The sequence below is a fragment of the Macrosteles quadrilineatus genome, unplaced genomic scaffold (genome assembly GCF_028750875.1).
Source record: "Macrosteles quadrilineatus isolate MER2022 unplaced genomic scaffold, UCM_ALF_1.0 Scaffold_6__1_contigs__length_79288215, whole genome shotgun sequence".
Lineage (NCBI taxonomy): Eukaryota > Metazoa > Arthropoda > Insecta > Hemiptera > Cicadellidae > Macrosteles > Macrosteles quadrilineatus.
In genome coordinates, this window is record NW_026542599.1 from 5,606,471 (window position 1) to 5,626,869 (window position 20,399).

Here is a 20,399-nt window from a genome sequence, read left to right on the forward strand (position 1 = left end):
GTATTTATTTTTCCAAAGGCCATTTTGTTAAAAAAACTAATAAGTTATATAAAGGGTTTCTGTGAGTTTTGAAAACTTACTTATTATTCCTATAAATATTTAAGACTCGAAGTTCAATATTCAATCTTACCTGTCTTACATCAGGATAAAAATTCCTTTATAAACTAAATCGTGTAGGCCTATCACAAAAAGTGGAATAGCAAAATTTAACTATATAAATTAGTTTGTAGTATATTTAAGTCCAAATAGGACAGCATTTACTTGTCATTTTTCTATTTTTAAGGAAACATGTTTACTGTCAAAGATTAATTCAAATTAAAAAATATTTATTTACCAAACGAGTTGCACTGCTCTCAATATGCTTCCATAATTTATCTTAGTTAAACTGAGAACGGTACGGTTTGGACACCAGGTTGTAAACAAATTAATAAGCTTTTATACCATGTGAATATTTTCAGTGTAAAATAATAATGAAATGTTGCTATTACATATTGAACTGTTTAGCTTATCCTGAAGTTGCTTATTAGATTTTTCTTATGTTCACCGGTGGCAATAACCACCACCAACACATATAAGCAGGCTTATAAGTAACACGTCTTACACCTCTGACTGGTCAGTTGATTAAATTTTATTGGTTAAGCGACCAACGATGAACAAAATCAATGTTCAGTCATCATTGACAAACCCTATGCTTAGAATATATCATCAAAATAAAAAAATGTTTTGGTCATTAAACTAAACTGATATTTTTGACAGAACTATTAATCTTATCGGTACTCTATTTTGTAACTAAAACAATATTAACGCCTAGTAAAGTTTATGTTCCCACCATCCTTGTATTTCCCTCCATTATTTGAAGGCATCGCATACTTTCATTAGGTTCAAATTACATGTTCCGAGAAATCCTAATGCTTTGCGTGGCGCTCAATATCTTTACGGCCTTTTCCGCTTATATGCCCTTTTATTAATAAACTCTAAAAGCCTCGTGTTGTACGGCAAGTTGGAAGTATTTTCCGAGATCGCTGCTGATATTGTCGACAATATTTCCTTTGATCTAGAACTGAAAACCTACTTGACTTCGCTTTAATTTTACTCCGGATGATAAGCCTGTATGGAACTTTTTGTATGGTCTTATCTTCGTTTTATCGTTTCAATCTTTTCTTTGATCTTTTTCAACTGTTAAGTTTCAAAGCTAAAAAGTATGCGCTGCGTGTAATGGATTGTATCTTGAATAGTGACAGATATGACATTTGATGTTTAAAGAAACGTAATTTAATTAAAATTGTGGGTTAGAACATGTATTTTATATCAGCAATGAAAAACATCTAAGCTTAATTATTTTTCCGAGACAAATTTGATTTAACATCCTATTGGAATGTAAAGATTAATAATAAACTACTGTAACATTTCACCACAAACATGTTACATGCAGCACTATTGGTTTAACATGTTAACCTAACCCAACTTCATAATCGCACCACTAAAAATATTGAGTCATACGTGTTCTTTGGTAAAGATGTCAGTTTTTCGTCTGAAGTGTGGAATTTCTCACCTCTCCAACCCATTTTGTCCCTGTAAAATGGTGAGAGATAAATTCACCTAGGTTTTTAATCCCTTTCTTCCTTGCCATACAACCCATTTCAGTTCACTCGTTTTAATTTTTGCTAATTTGTATTTAACATTATTTGGCCATTTAGATGTAATAAAAACTTTTATTTTGTATCAATCGTGTTACATATTTTATTAAATGTATTTAAGCTCCGTTTTAGTTTACATTTTTTTTACAGATTGATTGAGTTTACACATTTTAGATAGATAAAATAGGTTTTCTTTCCAATGGACCAAATTGGTAATTCAATTTTTCTGGTGTAACAATACAACTAGAAAGTTAGGATGGTACAGAATTGTATTGCTTCTTACAATACATTACCGAATGTATTCGTTGTTTAATACAGAGAAGAGTGACATTTGACGGCTAGAGGGTTCAAAAGTTAGTTAAACTTTAGGTTACGCAACATTTGCTAAGCAGAAAGACACAGAATCTGTTGGGCCAAAGTTTGGAGCGTTTATCAAGAAAATGAGGAGACTTGAATTCATTAATCTTCACCAGTTGATGGAGATTAGTGAACCCCCTCTTGACTCAGAATTGAGTTGGTCCCAGTTGAAACCGAATCGGATCGTTTTCATGATTCGTGCTGTGAATCAAATACGATGATCAATTTAGTTACGTGCTTTTTGAAGGTAGTTTTTATGATTAAACTGACGTCAAAATTTAAACGTGAAATGGATAGTTAAATAACTGGTTGGCCGATTGGTTTTATTACTCACCTTTAAATGTGAGTTTTGAGCTAAATCACCATTTGTCGGTTTGTCATATAAAAACATACAAACGTTACATATAACCAGTTAAAGTAACCAGACTGAAGATTTTGACGTTTCCGATTTAAAAAAACCTCGCATGACTATGGATTAAAAAACCGTTAATTTTATCGCTAATTTACAATGGATTTTATTTTTATGGATCAATATCTAGATAAGCCGTTTCCATGGTTTCGTTTGTATCATGCAAAATTTATTGTATCATATTATTTGTAGAAAAATGGGAAATAGTTAGGTCTGTAGATACTTGCGGTATGATTACATAGAGTAAAAAATCATCATATAATAACATTGGTGATTCGCGGTACTTGAATTAGATAACTTAGGGAGCGAAGCCCCGTTCTCTACTCCTAGACCACCTTGCTTCTTTCATAGTGCACCCCTCGTGATTTTGTAAATATGTGATTTTTTTCGTCCGAAAAGTGAATTTCTCACCAACCCCCTTTTTTTCCCCTGTTAAAACGTTTGCATCCTGAAGATATCCACTTCATTTGAACGTTTGATATCCGCTTCATTTACCTTGCCATGCACTTAATTTCAATTCACTCGCTCGGGTTGCTGCAAAATATGTAAATTAAACCAGCTGCAAAACTCACACGGTTATCGAAAATGCAAATTGTGCAGATTTCAAATACGTGAGGTTTTCGCCCGAACTGTGGCCGGGGTAGGGAAGCCCGCGATTATACCTCTCACTATGTTATTATCTGGGTAAACTAGCAATGGCCGACTGTTTCCTTTCCAGGACAACTATTATGTTGGTTATTGGAAAAATTATTGGCTCGATACAGATGCCCAACCTGTGATTTCGTCTGGTTCTAGTAGTCGATGGGGTTTGCTTTGGTGTGAGATTTTGCGGTTTAAGATTTTTTTTTACCAGGTACAGTATTAGATTACTATTATTTTTTGTGTGTGTCTACGCCTGTGTAATTTTGAACTAGATAATATCAAAAGATACAAATAAACCCTTAATGGTTTTTGATTTTTGTTTTTTATAAGGAGTGGAATGTAATGTCAACATAGCTCCGCATTTGAAGCCAGAGTTAATCACCCTTTTTGGAAAATCCTAGAAGAGTCTAAACTTATTAAATCTGGGTATTGAGTTAATATTACACGCCTGACAATTAAAACGTCGCAGTTCGAACTTAAGTTAAGCCAGTAGCTTTTTATGGTTCGAAACTTGACCCAACTTGAACAGCTGATGTTTAGTCAGTGACAGAGGTACACAGATAATCTCACTCCATTCTACATTCTGACGTGGAAATTACATATTTTCCCTACTTAATTCCTGACGTCATACAGTAAAACCATTATAAAAACGTCCGAAAATTGTTTATCTTCATTGGCTATAAAACCCGGAAACATACAAGAAATAACGTTAAACAATCTTCTATGATAAATAAATTGTTGATACTTCACTTCTCGGTTGTTTTTGAAACACTATAGAATGTAATAGGCTATTTGTGTTATTGATTACATAAATTTCGATACTTTCTGATTTGAATATGCAACATTTAAACGAAATTAGCCTATAAATGATGGAACGGTGGAACTGAATACTCATCTAACACAATCGTTTAACGAAATACTCTTGTGCAAAATGTATACGAACAGCTTCTCGTACTAAAATGTTTCATAGATACATTTAAAACAATTTTATACATTGAAATATCAAAACTTCAACAGTTTATTATTACTTAGAAAAGTGTGAGGATACAAAAAAAATGTTAGATAGTTACACACAAACTACAACAATACTGGTTAGATGCACAGCTTGGTACAGGTAATATCGAGTGAAGCAATGCCTAGACGCTATCCCTTTGTGACTGAAGATTTTAATATCTGAAGCGAAGTGCGGAGAATGTGCTGTAAGACTAATAAACAAGTTTACTGACTTTAATATCAGAACTGTGCGTCGTTACAAAGCATCGTAAAACAAAACATCAGCCCATTCGATGCTGAAATGACTACTTATTAAATCACTAAACTATCAAATTACTTTAATTTTGAACTACGACAGAAAATTACTAACCAATTAAATATTTACTTCATAAAATTAACTAAACTATATTATAAATTTAAAAAAATCTTGCAAAATTTATGACAGCTATCTTGAGGACCATACTTAGGACCGAATTACTCGCTGGTGCAGGTTTTATTTGTTTTTTGAGAATGTTTATTGGGCCAAAAATGGAAATTCAACTTTTCTCACGGTAATTTAATATGGGGCTAATTCTATATAAATAGACTAGCATGTTTATTGAAAATATTATTTCTCAGCTCCTCTGCATCGCTGGGAAAATCAACGCACACTGTTAGAAAGATATTTGCCTGTAGATGTGCAGAATACCTTTATAAATTAAAATAGGCTCAAAATAATCACAAAAAAGAATTTAAAATTTAAACAAATTGACATGAGCCTTACGGGTTGCCATGTTCTTGACGAAATAACAAACTACAAACAGAAAATCAAAACAAATGGAAGGTACTCCAATCACATATTTTATTATTATTTATAGCGGGTGAAAATAGAGAAGTATGTATATTACATATATTTTTTGGTCGAGTTTCGACCACTTAACGACCTCTAAAAGATAATAGTGCTACAAACTCTAAATCTATAGATACAGTGCTAGAACGTAAATGTCCAAACACTCAGGAAATATCGACCCTATTTATACGAAAATGGCCTTTTAATAAATGACTAAAACTGTTACTATAAACATGTTAGAATCTAAATTTTTTACAGACTTTTATTTTATAGATACCTGAATGAACATTTTAAAATAGTCAATAAAGTATCAACGAATTGATTCTATCACTGCTGCCTTAGAAATCATTATATTGTTGTTTATTTTATAACTTAATCATTTTGACTTTATACCACTTTTTACACTGAATGTTTGATACCTAAGTACCTTACGCATTGAAACTAAACGATGATACTCATACAAATAATAAACTTATTTAAACAGCTACCAAGAGTAGAATTTAAAAGAATAGAAGCCAGTCTGAAAACTCTTTCCACAAAAGTTTATTTAGAAGGTAAGTAAAGACATTAAATCAGAGTTGAGGAGTTTTTGAAATATCTACTTGTTATAATCTCTTGGTCCACAATGGCAACGGATTCTTTTCAGGTTTATGTAAACCCTCTTGATGTTAACTGGCAAGCTTTTCCAAGCACTTTAATTTAATTCAATTATGAAATGAGCTCAAGTTTAATTCCAAATAATCATCCACTTCATTTCTTTAGTATATTTTTACAATTTGTCCGTCTGTATCATTTACTTCAGTTTATTAAATATTTTAATTCATTTAGGCCATTCTCTGATTAAATGTTACAGATTTTACGCACTAAAGGTGGTTCATTTTAGTAGAATTAATACACAAAACTTGTAAAGTACTGTACAATTAAGATTAATGCACGTTTTGTTTAATTGTTATTGTTGTTTTTGTTATTGTTTAGTTTATCGGGGAAAGAAACTCTTTTTATTGTTTTCAATTTTGTGTCTAGGCGACATGTCAACTCATCTAGACAACTAAAAGGATACATTTTCCATGTAAAGAGAGAACTTCCCCTATTTTGAGTAGTCATTGCAGTTAAAGTTGTAGTATAATTTAATATTTGTTAGTTATAATAATTTAAATATTTACAAGTAAACTAACATGTGACAGATATACGTCTAGAATGCCAGAGATTAGACCAAACTTGAGTATCTGTTAACTCAGGAGAACGTATCGGGGAACAATCCTAGTATTAGCATACAGATGAGAGATGCTACGCGTCTTCAATATACACTTACGTCGTGAATACAGCCTATTCTACTATACAGGTAACCAGGTCGTCTGAATGCAATGTATACGTTCTACGTGCGTGTGTGTGTGTACATGAGTGTGTGTGTGTACGTGTGCTCTAAATACACACTGTTGAGCCTACGATTTCTATTATTTGAAATTCATTGATCTAAATAATTAAGATTTTAGCTGTTTTCATACATAAAAAAGTAGTGCTGCACCCTGTTGGTAAACATATATCACAAGAATATCACAGAATCAAATTGTTTAGTTGAACCAGCAGTTAAGATTCTTTGATTCCATTTAAATATAAGTAGGCCTACTCATAAGGTTAACATGGGGAATTACAGAGCCACTGGGTGGGGGGGAGCCCGAAAGGATTTTTGAGATCAAAATATGCCTAAATGTTAATCGGAACTATCATCATGCCAAATTTCAGCCCAATCCGTCCTGTAGTTAATGCGTGATTGATCAACACACAAACACACTCACAAACTCCCAAACTTTCAGATTTATAATATTAGTAAGAAGATGAAGATAGGATAAGATAGCTTCGGTAAAGAGTAGCAAATGCGTATTCGTCCTCTGTATATAAAAATACGCAATATTGTTCGTGTTTGCTGGAGCACGTTTAGTCAATTTTGTTAGTATTTGATGCTAGTTGGTGATTCACGCTATGAATTGCTTGCTTGGATAAAAATCCATTGGTGATTAGGGATTTAAACCCGAATACCGCGCTCTACCACTAGACCAGCAAGCTTCTTTTTTTGTAGACTTCAAGTAGTAGCTTTTGGAAAATGTAATTTTCAATCATTAGTCAATATCTTTGCGAAAAAAGTATTCAAAAATAACATGCAAAGGAAATATGAAAGAAACATAATTTAAGAGAAGTTAAGTTCATTAATATTTTCTGTTAAGGTTACTTCCACAATCAAAATGACAGTCGGATCTGTTTGATTTTGCCTACGAAATAGATTAAATATCTTGGTGACTGCCATTTATTTTCCATTTCAGAAATATTTTATTATTTCAAGAGTATGAACCATGTTGAACCTGTTTCTTCAGGAGATGATCAAGGGAAATATACGGGTTAATGTTTTGGATACATTGCAACAACAAATGTACGGAAGAAGCTTCTATTCAACTAACTATTGTTGAACTATTCCGTTGAATTGCGGCTTGCCCCGGAGATAAACTGATGAAAATTAAAGATAAACGTACCCGAAACTTCACCGATTCCTTTTACAAGTTCAACGACGAACTCATCTCCCGTAGATTAAGGTGTTTTCAATAATAGAAAATCCAGCGAGTTTTTATGGCAACATGAAAGGACGTACCTACTGTATTTCGAACTATTTGGTCACAAAGAAATGTCTAAATGTCGGTTGTTTGATTTCAAATGACTTATCGTTATACATTTGCTATGTTCAACACATGGAAGTTCTGCTCACGTTTTAATTCAAAACAGCTGACTTATCGCATAAAGTCAAAGGTAATTAATTAGTCGATCATCGAGTTGCGAAGCATTTGCCGTCAGAAAATCACCCGCTCGATTGCACTATCATTAAGGCGCGCCTGTTCAGTTAAAACCATCCGAACCATTCAAAGTTCTTCTAAACGTATGTTGTGTTTACAGTTTCAATCAGCCAAAGAGTTTCGTAGTAGGGGAAATCTTGTCATGGTAAAATAAATAACCTTATGGAGTCTTTTGATGGATCACAAGAATTAGGAAGGAAAGAGAAATCATCCATCTTACTCCATATCGTTGAAAGTAGCTATTCACTCTTCTATTTATTTTCTTCTTAGATAAATTGTTTATAAATCGACTCGGTAAGGTTTTGAGTATAATATGTATTTTTATAGATTAAAATATGGTGAATTTCTCACCATAAACAATATTGAATAAACTTAGTGATAACGTCTGCCATCAAGTTTACGATGAATATTGTATTACATTGCTTTATATTTTCCTTTGAAAATTATTATCTAATGGTGACACTTATAACTAAGACCAAAGATTACACATGCTACGCAAAATCTTTGCGTAGCATGTGTAATCTTTGCTTAGACTAACAAAAACGCCATGCGTTTAAGTAAGTTGTACCAATTGAATTAAGTTATTCTATATCGACACCTTTATTATTTGAATTATTTTACATACATGTCGTTTAGTGCTCAATGCAAATCTCGTATGAAGTTGATGATATAGCCAAATTATGCTCTTTTGATTTGCGAAATTATTTTGTTTAGCATTATGTTTAGTTAAATATTGATTCTAAATGCGAAAACTAGAAGAAACACTCTTTTAAAGCCATGTTAATTTCATGAGAGAATACACAAAAGGTATTTCTCTTAAATTTTCAGGAAAAATACTTTTGATTAGACAAAATGTATTTAGTGTAACAAATCGATAAGTAGCAATGAAAAATCAATCGTTTGAAATAGTTGTATAACTTTTGAATAACTTAGTATCCAGTAGTGGATTTTCGTGAATATGGTACTTTTGTGCTAGATAAGATCTCGTTGTAAGCATGTTATTTCGTTTAAAATTCATGTTATTTCACGTCATTGGCATTTTTAAAAAAGGAACAGACCTCCTCCTGATCTTGTTGCTTACGTCGACCTGTTGCTAGATGGAATCATCAATCGATAGCCCAATAGCAAAAATGGCATCGCATCTAGTGCTATAAACAATCTCGCTTTGAATCGATCTAGCAAATAACAGATTAATAGGTGAGCTAAACCACTTACTACCTATACGTACACTAATTGAATACAAATTACATATAATTACTCAAGTTTAAAAGTAAAATTCTCCTAGACTTTTTCAAGAGGCAAGTCTATGTAAGGATGCTCCAAATCGGATCCTGCCTCATTCCACCATGGAAGATCCTTAAACCAATATTGAGGACTCCAGGATAACTTCTCCTCTTAATCCTACATCACCGTCCTCCAATTATCTAAGTAGTTGAGGAAGTGCATAGTTTCGCAGCAATGCAGTTGCTACAAAGAGGCGAACTATTTGGTTCAACCACTTACCTTCTTAGGTTAATCACTCCGGTGCTGTAAAAGGTTTGGAGGATTCTTTTGGTTCAACCGAGCAAGGTGTGTTCAAGGTGTGTACAAATGAAAGTTGGTTGAGTACGACGGTTTCTTCTGTATACTCATAGATAAAGTATGTGTTTCAATTTTATTTAAGTTTAATATCTCAGTATTTGAAAAAAGTAGTTTTTCAATGAGATGTCGTATCTTAATACTTCGTAGTGATAATTAAGTAAATAGACATATTGAATTTAAAAAAAAAATGTACGAAAAGGCTTGCGACCATGTTATTTAAACGTAATATGTTATGATTTTTACAGGGATGGTTTATATATTTTTTATGCGATCAGTTTGAAATATTTACATTAAAATTACTGATAAGGTGAAACGTATGTTAAAACGCATTCTATGTCTTCTTCAGTTGGTCATTTAAGCATTTTATATTTTATGGTCATTTGGGCCTACGAATAATGCTTTTACTACTATAAAAATTACCTTAAAATTATCTTTGCTGATACATGATAGATCTCTAGGAAAGTATGTTGATATGCGATTTTATGAAACAAACTTAGCTTTAGCTTAAAGGTAATACTTCTTGGCGACGCACCTAGCTTGTGGTTTACATAACGAAAATTCCTCCCAGGCAAGAGTCTTCTTGAATTTTATCTTGATTAGTTTTATGCTCAACTTTGTTTTAGTTTTCGTAAAATTTCCTGGATCTTCATCGACATTTTCTGTTCCAGGACACCAGTTTGGGCCAGGAGGTGCTAGACACGGTGTTTAGACATCTCAACCTTCTAGAGACCGCCTACTTCGGCCTTCGGTACCTGGACTCCGCCAACCAAACTGTGAGTCCTCAATAATTCTTTCAAAGTTTTTTTTTTCAAGAGGTTGCCGCCGTCTTAACCTAGCATTTGCCGATCCACATGGGCTTTGGACCTGCGTTTAATGTAAGCAAAGCGAGTGGCGAGGGGAGATTGAACTGATGAATTTGGTGGTTGCACTGCAATATGACCTCTGGACATCGGTACTATAGGACCGTAGTCCATTGCACCAACATACTAATAACTACTTTTAACACAAAATTGGAGGCTCATTTGGTTATTTACTCTACGTTTGGTCACATAAGATTTGTGGCATAAACCCTATTAGTTCTTAATTAGGGCATAATAAACTAGGGATCCAATGTGATTAATGTTTTATGCGTGTTTACGGTACTGATACGTTGAATTATACAGGGTGACCGTTAAGTCTTAGGACGACTTTATAACTTTTAAACGAAATACGATATCACAACCACATTTGGTATACCTTCACTGGAAAATGTAAGCTACTTTTCTGTGTTAATTGTGGTCGGATATCAAATTTGGGGGACGGCCCGTCGGGGGTCAGAAGAAAATCTTTAATGACAGCCTATGTTGAGTTGTACATCATTTTAAAGGTCTACGTCAACTGAAAACAATGCGGCAAACCGCACTTCAAAATGTTGATTCTGCGCAAAATGGCAGATGTTCAAAGATTTTCAAAATTAGCCAATTTCTTTAAATTAAAACACTTTTTTTAATCTTTAAACAACTGTCATTTTGCGCAGGATCAACCTTTTGAAGTACAGTTTGCGGCATTCTTCTTTGCTTAAAATCTCCTTTAAAATGATCCCCATAACTTCACATTCAGTGATCCAAATAACTCTTCAGGGCGACGGCCCACAAGGAGTCGGAAGTAAATCTTGAATGGAAGCATATAGGTTGATATGCACATCAAATTAAAGGTATTTAGTTATATATAGTTATTTAGTTATTTAGTTATATGTTAGGTAATTAGTAGAATACAATGCCGCAAACCGTACTTCAAAAGGACCATCCATTAAAAAATGACAGTTGTTTAAAGATTTAAAAAAGTGTTTTAATTTAAAGAAATTGGCTAATTTTGAAAATCTTTGAACATCTGCCATTTTGCGCAGAATCAACATTTTGAAGTGCGGTTTGCTGCATTGTTTTCAGTTGACGTAGACCTTTAAAATGATGTACAACTCAACATAGGCTGTCATTAAAGATTTTCTTCTGACCCCCAAAGGTGATATCCGACCACCATGTACACAGAAAAGTAGCTTACAATTTCCAGTAACGTTATACCAAATGTGGTTGTGATATCTTTTGTCGTTTAAAAGTTATGAAGTCGTCCTAAGACTTAACGGTCACCCTGTATTATGAAGGAACCGTCGTGAACACTTCTTGTTGATCTTTTAACCTAGAAGTTCGGGAAAGTGCAATACATTGACCTGGTGAATCTGTGTCTATTGGTTCATACAATATAATCCCCTTTGATTAACAGCGTGTTCCAAAGTAAATAAAGCAATTAATAACCTCACTACAGTAATTACTTGTTAAATTCAATTGTACAAAATGTCGTTCATATTACAATCATGGGGCTTAACAATTTGAAAAATTGTTCGACTAAGAAGAAACATCATGACTTTCTACTAGAAACTTTTAAAAGAAACCTCTTTTAAATCATTTTACTGTCCATATCAGTAGGATTTTATAGGCTATGATGAAGTCAGCTCGCTGGAAGGCCACCTTTTTGTTTCAGCCGTGATGGGACGGTGCCACGGGGGACAGGATGTTTTCCGGAAATTTTTGTTAGTCTGCGTTAAAACCAATAATAACATGGCAGCTGCAAAGTTTTACATAGACAACGAAAGTTGTTAAACGAAGTAGTTCATAGGTAATCTTAAACAAGCCATGGCATGTTAGAGTCCCAATGTTGGGTTGGTGCTATAATATTCACCAAGGCATTACCAGTAAAAAATGTACCTTTCGTTCAATTATTAGTATAGCAACAATCTTACAATTTTAGGAGTTGGGGTAGGTAACCAAATTTCCGGGAGGGGTGGGTGGGAACAAGACGCCAGTTGTTGGCTATCAGATCTCCTATTACTACTTTTAAAGTACTACTAAGGAGAGAACACAGCAGGATAGTTATGAAAAGTCCCAGTATTTCCCCCTTCACGGTACAGAACGTTACCAAACCATGTGTTGGAAACATTCACCCGCCTGTTTGCCGAGCACAATGGCAGCCAAGATGCAATTAAAGCCTAACGATACGCGCAGAGCCATCTAGTGTTCAGTGAGAAACTTTTCGAATTGCCGACTGGAGAAGTTTCCCGCCAAATTGGTGAGTTGGCGCGCACTTCAGCTGAGTGTTGATTATCCTTTTGGTGCGTTAACAATGGTTTACATCGCGTTAAGTCAGCTGGCGTACTCTAACTTTACATTGCACTTGGGACTTCTTATCGTAAGCTGTATTAAAAAGTTTGTAATGTTAAAGATGTTGAATTTAATTCTAAATGTGTAATTTATTATGAATGTGTTTGAGCTATTAAGGAATACCGTGAGTGTTCATTTTAGGTAGAATTTATTGGACGATTCTTAGGATTTTATCATTGCTTAGCTTTAGTTTTTTGGGAAGTTTTCACAGTATATCGTATCGTGAATGTAAAAATGTAACTTCATCTGATTGCCTATTATTCGTTTCCCTAAATACAAGTGGCATATTGAAGAAATTATTACCATTGCAGCACCGACAATTATACGATAATGATGGTTAAAACCTATTTTGACCAGTTTCTATTTTTAATTTTGTTTTGGTTTTATAGGGCAGATACATTGAAGGAAAAAAACAACAAAATTGCTATAAATATCATACAAAATCAATTTGATTGTGTTTTAGCTGGGAAGCACACCAGTTTTGGACAATCAAATTAATGTTTTATTGCTTTGCCGCTATCCAATTGCACCTATTAGAGACCCTGCTCAAACGTTAAACAGAAGGTCAAGTCTCAAACCCCCAGAATTCAATTTGCTAGCGACACCGCCACAGCCTTAAACAACATCCGTATAAACTAACATCTGCTGTTCAATTTTACCCTGTACATCAATATACTATTTGTTTACATGTAAGTAAACAATTACATATTTTATTGACTGTTAATCCAACAGTCTTTACTGGGTTTAGTTCATAAAACGTAATACTTTACATTCTGTGTTATTAAAATACATAAATATTTCTTAATGTAAATAAATACAAATATTTAGGTAAGACTTGCTTTATGAATCAGGTCTTGAAATAAACTCCTATAAGGAGCTTATTATCGTCAGTCCTGTCTGGGTATTCTGGTTGTACAGCGTTATTATTTCAGAAAATAACTTCCGATGACAGTCTGATTCTTTAATTTAGTTACGTTACTATTCTTCAAAAAATCACCATTGACAGTTCCCTTGTAACACATAAAAATGCCATTAGTGTGGAAAACACATAAAACATCACCTAAGCTAATGTGCATACTGCAAACTATTTTCATTCAAACCTTTTCCCGAATTGGATTGACTATATTTTGGTTCATCAACAGCTATTACACTCAGCTACTATACAGTGTACTACTGACTGGATCCTTCGTACTTATCATAATTCCGTTAATGAAACTAGATACTATAAAAGCATTCAAACACAAACTTATATGATTTCCAGACATTACTTTACACGCAGATCCATGATTTTAAAATAGACTCAACTTAAAAGATCAGTTTTACCATAAATATTTTACTTCTACCCCAGCTGTTTAGCAGCCCAAGATAACTATTGGTCATATATCCACAAGTTAGCCTACGCCCTAAGACTGATTGCCATCTCACAGTTTCAATTATACAGCCACTCCCGCTAAACCGCGTTGTCTACACTTCTAGAAAGCAGTTCGGCTTCTTTGCATGACGAATCAATCGGTTCTGAGAACATTTTCGCTTCTGTATTCATTGTTGGTGGGTTGGAATACCCAGAACTATTAGCTGTTGAATATTAAACAAGTGCTTTGGGATATTCCTTTTGGGCTGGGCGTAACCGATTGCTCATATGTAGTGAATGGATTAGGATATTCTGTTACATGCGCTATGTTAGACTAGTTTGAGGCAATCATGTGAAACTGTTTCTACACCTAATTAGGTGTATGTTGTCAATATTCTGTTATATATCGAAAACAAGTAATAATTGTCATGATGGCATCCTTTATTCACAAGGAGTGAAATTAATACATGTATTACAGTAATGTATCACGAATAACGTGTGCATAATTATTCACTAATGTCTAGTGGTCAATAGACAGAAAAGAATCAACCTCTTTGTATTTGTATTTGTAGTCAAAACAAGATTTCCCCCTTTGAGAACCAGTCAAGATTTGTTTGGAACGTTTTTCAACGTTGTTGAGTGGTGTTAGTTTAAAGATGACGTTAATATGACGTGAGATACTACCGTGCTGTTGACGTTACCTTGATACGCGTGATGGATTAGAAGGGGAAGCTTAGGAGGGGGATAAAAGGTATTGTAAGTCTGGGGAAGTTTTTATCAAGCAATCTTTATTCAACAAGTTTGGAAAATCTGTTTTGCATGTAACGGATAAAAAAGTAGTAATCAATATACTCTTATTACTTATAGCTGGATGACTAAATGCTTTTGGTGGTTACTTGGTGATCAAAATAGTGCCAGTTAGATCCTTAGAAAAGTTTGTAGATTTTTTCAAGGGACCAACTGTCATTGTGTCATGATTATGTCAGTAAATGGTCCTGACTAGGGAAATATCTAGCAAACAGTAGGTACTCTAATACCTCACACCATTCACTCTTTATCATCATTCAAAGATGGGTTAAAACTATGCCCAGTTGTGCATAATCTTAGTTGGCTATTAGATAACCATTGTTGATAAATAAAGAAACAAAAACGTTACGTTGATTAAGTTTTCTTTGTGTTCAATAAATACAGAAAATAAATAACCCCAACAAGTTGTAAGAATGTAAGAAACAAATCTATATTCGTACAGCACTATTTAAAGGTAGACGTATCCAACGAAAAATAAAATTAACTTAATTTTACTCAAACCACGTCAGAAAGTTGGGCTAATTTAAACCTGATTTACACAAGTGACTTGCCTACGTCAGGTTAGAGGCAACATACGGCCACAACAAAGCTAAATTGCTGATATTGTCTGGGGTAGAATCTACCCTTCAAACACAGACGGGAACTGTTGACACAAACCACCCTGATATGTATGGAACCAGACTGTGCATTGATAGCAAAATATGTTTGTGTACAGGAAACCCAAGTGTTTCACATTTTAGGGTTGATAGCTTTCATATATATAAGATGCTATATATAAGATATAAGATATAAGGGTAAATAAGATGCTATCATTCGGCTTATTTTTAAGGCCAACAACTTATCGTTACCAAAGTTATTTATGTTTACCAGAAACAATATATACAACCAATTAATCCCTTTATACGTTGCACAAAAATTGTAATACAAATAATACTCTTTTTAGTATCGAAACCCCCATAAATATATTATATAACTTTAATAAGACAGTGATGCATTTTGAGTACGTATTTTAAACTGAGAATGAATTGCGCTAAGTTGATCTGTAGCTTTGTGTCAAAGGATCAGCTATTTCTTTTGTCGTGACCATTTCACTACCCTGTGATCAAGGATACCTGGACCTAGTTGCAAACCATTAAAAAATTGACTTTTTCTCAAGATCGAACCTTGCAACTTATGATACCTACCACTACTACTTGTTCTGGTTGTTTTCTATGGTTTATTTTATTTTATTAAATTAATAGGTCCTCAACCTATGCATTGTGGTGGGGATTCAAACAATAGTTCCATTTTGCGAAGAACTTTAGGCTGAAAAAAACTGTTCAACGAATTAATATTAGGTTTGCACGCAAAGTCTTCCCAAATAATTATTTAGAGGAAAACAATTTTGAAGCCGTTGAACCACAGCAGTGAACTGACTCAGTCCCACGCGTGTGTCAGCTAATAATAGACAGAGTATAATCATCCGTTGATGGGAGAACGAAATCATCTGTTTCTCCCACGTCGTAAATAATGTTAAAGGTGCAATTAAAAGGTGGAAGAGAACGTAGTTGGGTGTTCAGTAATCGTCACGTTTTAATTTGTACGCTATTAAATATGGAGACGATTATCCGAGTGGATTAATTGTGTGTGCTTCTATTCATATCGGTTGCCTTCTTTTAGTCTCTGGAAGTGTTTTCTACTTGTGCATACCGTCTTATATGGTGGAAAGTTAAGTGTTTGATTTAGTAGTTTAGTTGGTCCATAAGGTCTGAATTTGACATCTTGTCAATTAACACACTTGCTCTTGGCCAATTTATAATGTTTTTCCTGATAAGACAAAGCCAGAGATTGGCTCCGAAGAAATGTAACCGAATTCTAAACAAGATGCATGCCTTCGTCATCTCCAAGTATGAGTTTCTAATGCCATTGGTATTTTAAAGTTGTTGTATAAGGGAACTCTGTTTGCCGTGGGCTTTGCTTATTTCTTTAACTTCAACCATGTGGTAGGTTGAGGTTACCTAGATAATTTATTAATTATAATTAACAGTTGTGATCTCCTTCATCATCACTTCATTCCTAAACAGTTTATCCTAACAAGTGGCGTGTTTATTAGTATATTTCATCGAGCATACAAATCGAGATAAAAACTGCATCGATCCTAACTCACAAACATTGATATAGGTGATTATTTGACAGAAAGACACAACAATTCTCTTCCAAAAATCTTTCTAAAGTGCGAGCATTTCCCGACAAGTTAAACAAATTATTCTCTTATTTTATTATGTTAACCAATTAAATTGTGCAATTAATTATAATTCTAGCTCAATCTCGGGAACTTCAAACGTGCATCATAACTTAATTTAAAAGCTTTATGTTTTATGTTTAATACTCTAAAGATATTATTCAGCCGATGGGTCCAAAGAGTCGTTGTTCATTTCGACAATCTCTTACTCCCCCTTGTCTTACTCTCCCTTTCACTTCCTCTTCCTTTTAATCCATCACCTGACATCGAGATAATCAAGTCACTCGTATTGTAAAGGACCTGTAACTAAAACTGCAGATAAATCAAAAGTAACAAAAAAAACACGCAATTAAGATAATAATTTTAATATTTATTGGACATAATTACATTTTCCAATGTGAGTAGAAGAGTTTAACTTAGGTCGTTACACGTAATAACATTAAATTGTCGTTAATCACAAAAGAATTATTTTCGCTACGCATCACTCAAAGAAAAGTTACTTCGTTCATTGATTATTTTGTTGAAATATCAAGCCATTAGCTAAGGTAGTGGTTACTTTAATCCGAACAGAAATGAACCATTTCTTATTATACAATACAGTCCATTCTTTCTACCTACACCGGTGTGTCTGAGTGGACAGACCTAATCACTCACAGATTCAGTAGCGAAAATTTAGAACCGATTGATTCGTCATGGAAGCAAGAACTGAACAGATTTTCGAAAGTGATTTACATTTGATCATCTATCTAGACAGCCCGGAGTTAACAGGAGTTGTGTGGTGTAATTGAAATGTGAGATTGGCGATCGAAGCCTTAGGCGTTAGGTGACTAATTGGCAAACAGATATATTACAGCTTTCGCTAACTGGAGGTGAATAAACTGATCAGTGTTGAATACAGCGATTTTTTTATAATATAAAACATTTATTGTGATTTATTGTGTCAAGCGATCACGTTATGACACTTTTAGCGTGTTGAGTAGGTATATGGTCGCGTACGAATCAGGTGGTTTGATGCCTGATAATTTATACACGTTATTAAGTCATATAGCTGAAAAGGCAATATCTTGCATATTAACATGCAGCTTTGTTGTGGTGAAGGTAGACGAGCACAGTAACCTACCAGGTTATATAATTTGATACTTTGTGTGAAACATGACTCGTGAAATAAGCAAAGCATAATTTTTCAAATAATTTGTGGAACCTAAAGATCGAGAACCGACATGACCATCCAATTTGTTTCTAGTTTAAATAGTTAAATTGTGTAAACATATTTTGTTTACGTTTTGGCTTTTGTTAGAGCGTGGTTCACTTTATACCAAATTTGCTTCTCGATTTAGAGTTAAAAATGTTGTTCCAGATAAAATATTGGCCTAATGACCTTATTTTGTTACGATTGTTTTATATATATATATATATTGTCTTTAATGTTGATCAGCTGTTGTTAGTTCCTCTATGAAGAAATACTGTTAATTACAAAACTCTTTAAAGTGAAGATAGATCTTAAAAATTTTTAAACTTAGTAAAATGTAAATGGTTTGGTTCTATGCAGAACCGAAAACAAGGCATAGTTAAATCGGAAGACGATTGCTTTCGAGCGCATCCGATCACCCGCATTTCAGCGTTTTATTCCTAGAGAAAGAAGGGAAGTAAATGGAGTAGTTATTCATTCATTCATTCATTCATTCATTCATTCATTCATTCATTCATTCATTCTTTAATTCTTTCATTCTTTCATTCTTTCATTCATTCATTCATTCATTCTTTCATTCATTCATTCTTTCATTCATTCTTTCTTACATTCATTCATTCATTCCCTCACTCACTCATTCATTCATTCATTCATCCATTCATTCATTCATTCATTCATTCATTCATTCATTCATTCATTCATTCATTCATTCATTCATTCATTCATTCATTCATTCATTCATTCATTCTTTCATTCATTCTTTCTTACATTCATTCATTCATTCATTCATTCTTTCATTCATTCTTTCTTACATTCATTCATTCATTCATTCATTCATTCATTCATTCATTCATTCATTCATTCATTCATTCATTCATTCATTCATTCATTCATTCATTCATTCATTCATTCATTCATTCATTCATTCATTCATTCATTCATTCATTCATTCATCCATCCATCCATCCATCCATCCATTCATTCATTCATTCATTCATTCATCCATCCATCCATCCATCCATCCATTCATTCATTCATTCATTCATTCATTCATTCATTCATTCATTCATTCATTCATTCATTCATTCATTCATTCATTCATTCATTCATTCATTCATTCATTCATTCATTCATTCATTCATTCATTCATTCATTCATTCATTCATTCATTCATTCATTCATTCATTCATTCATTCATTCATTCATTCATTCATTCATTCATTCATTCATTCATTCATTCATTCATTCATTCATTCATTCATTCATTCATTCATTCATTCATTCATTCATTCATTCATTCATTCATTCATTCATTCATTCATTCATTCATTCATTCATTCATTCATTCATTCATACTAATAACTTCCAACAGTTTTAATTACGAATATCCATTATAGAAATCCCTAGTATAAACGAGTGGATATGCGATTTGTTAAGATCCAGCCTAGATTAAACTATAGATAAAACATACTCCCTTAGTGTAGGTTAGTCTATAATTAAACATACATTTTCCTCTTAATAGATTTGTCATCCTTATGGATCTTAATTTCTGTATGGCCTTGCAATTTCGCTAAGTTAAAAGCGTTCAGAAAAATAAAACCACCAATTAATAAACCATTTTCCTCCTCTGGGATGAAACAAAAAGCGTATAATTTCCATTGAAACGAGAGAAAAACACTTTTGGTCGACTTCGATCATACAAGGAGTATGAAAAGACATTAGAATCAATATAGGTACAAGATTTTAAAATTATTATGAAGTTTACTTTGATGCCTAAGTCATACTGATAGATTGATAAGACAAATGCCCCTCTAAGCATACTAGTAAAAATATGATTCAACGCGTAAATCCTTATTACGTGTCACGATCTTGCAGTTTTAGAAAGACTTTGGTTTACTAAAAAAGCTAGATTCGGCCTGGTTTACAAAGTTTCGTAACGGTAATACCTGAATTGTATCAAGCTTTTTCGTAATCTGTTCCACACGTTTTTCTTAAAAGCTGAATCAGACGTTGGACCCTAAAACCTTTACAAACCGCATTGTAAAAGTGTACAATGTTTCTTGTGAACCATAAAAATAAATTTTCTCTCTAAAAAGATCTTTTTGAAGATCTGATTCGAATGCACGTTTTTTATACGTGACACAATGTAAAGTTGGTCGTAGCAGCCAAAAGCTATACAGACGTGCTTCTACGGCTATAGGTTCGGATTATACGTCCGTGTTTTGAGCATCGTAAACATGTATGTTGTGTGGTTTTTGGTCGAAGGAAGGGGAAATGCGGGGGTTGCGGTCTATATTATGAGGGGCTGGTAGTTAATTATGTGATATGAAATGTTATAGACCGTCTGTATAC

General features: G+C 33.6%; 1 protein-coding gene across 2 annotated transcripts in view; it reads left to right on the top strand.

Moving 5' to 3' along the window:
* Positions 1–20,399, top strand: part of LOC128996308 (band 4.1-like protein 4) — a 252,108-nt gene that overhangs the window by 72,129 nt on the left and 159,580 nt on the right. For both annotated transcript variants that reach the window (XM_054421549.1, XM_054421550.1), the window contains exon 3: positions 9,957–10,061. In XM_054421549.1, coding sequence (XP_054277524.1) covers positions 9,957–10,061 — 105 coding nt within the window. The remainder of the gene's footprint in view (positions 1–9,956; positions 10,062–20,399) is intronic.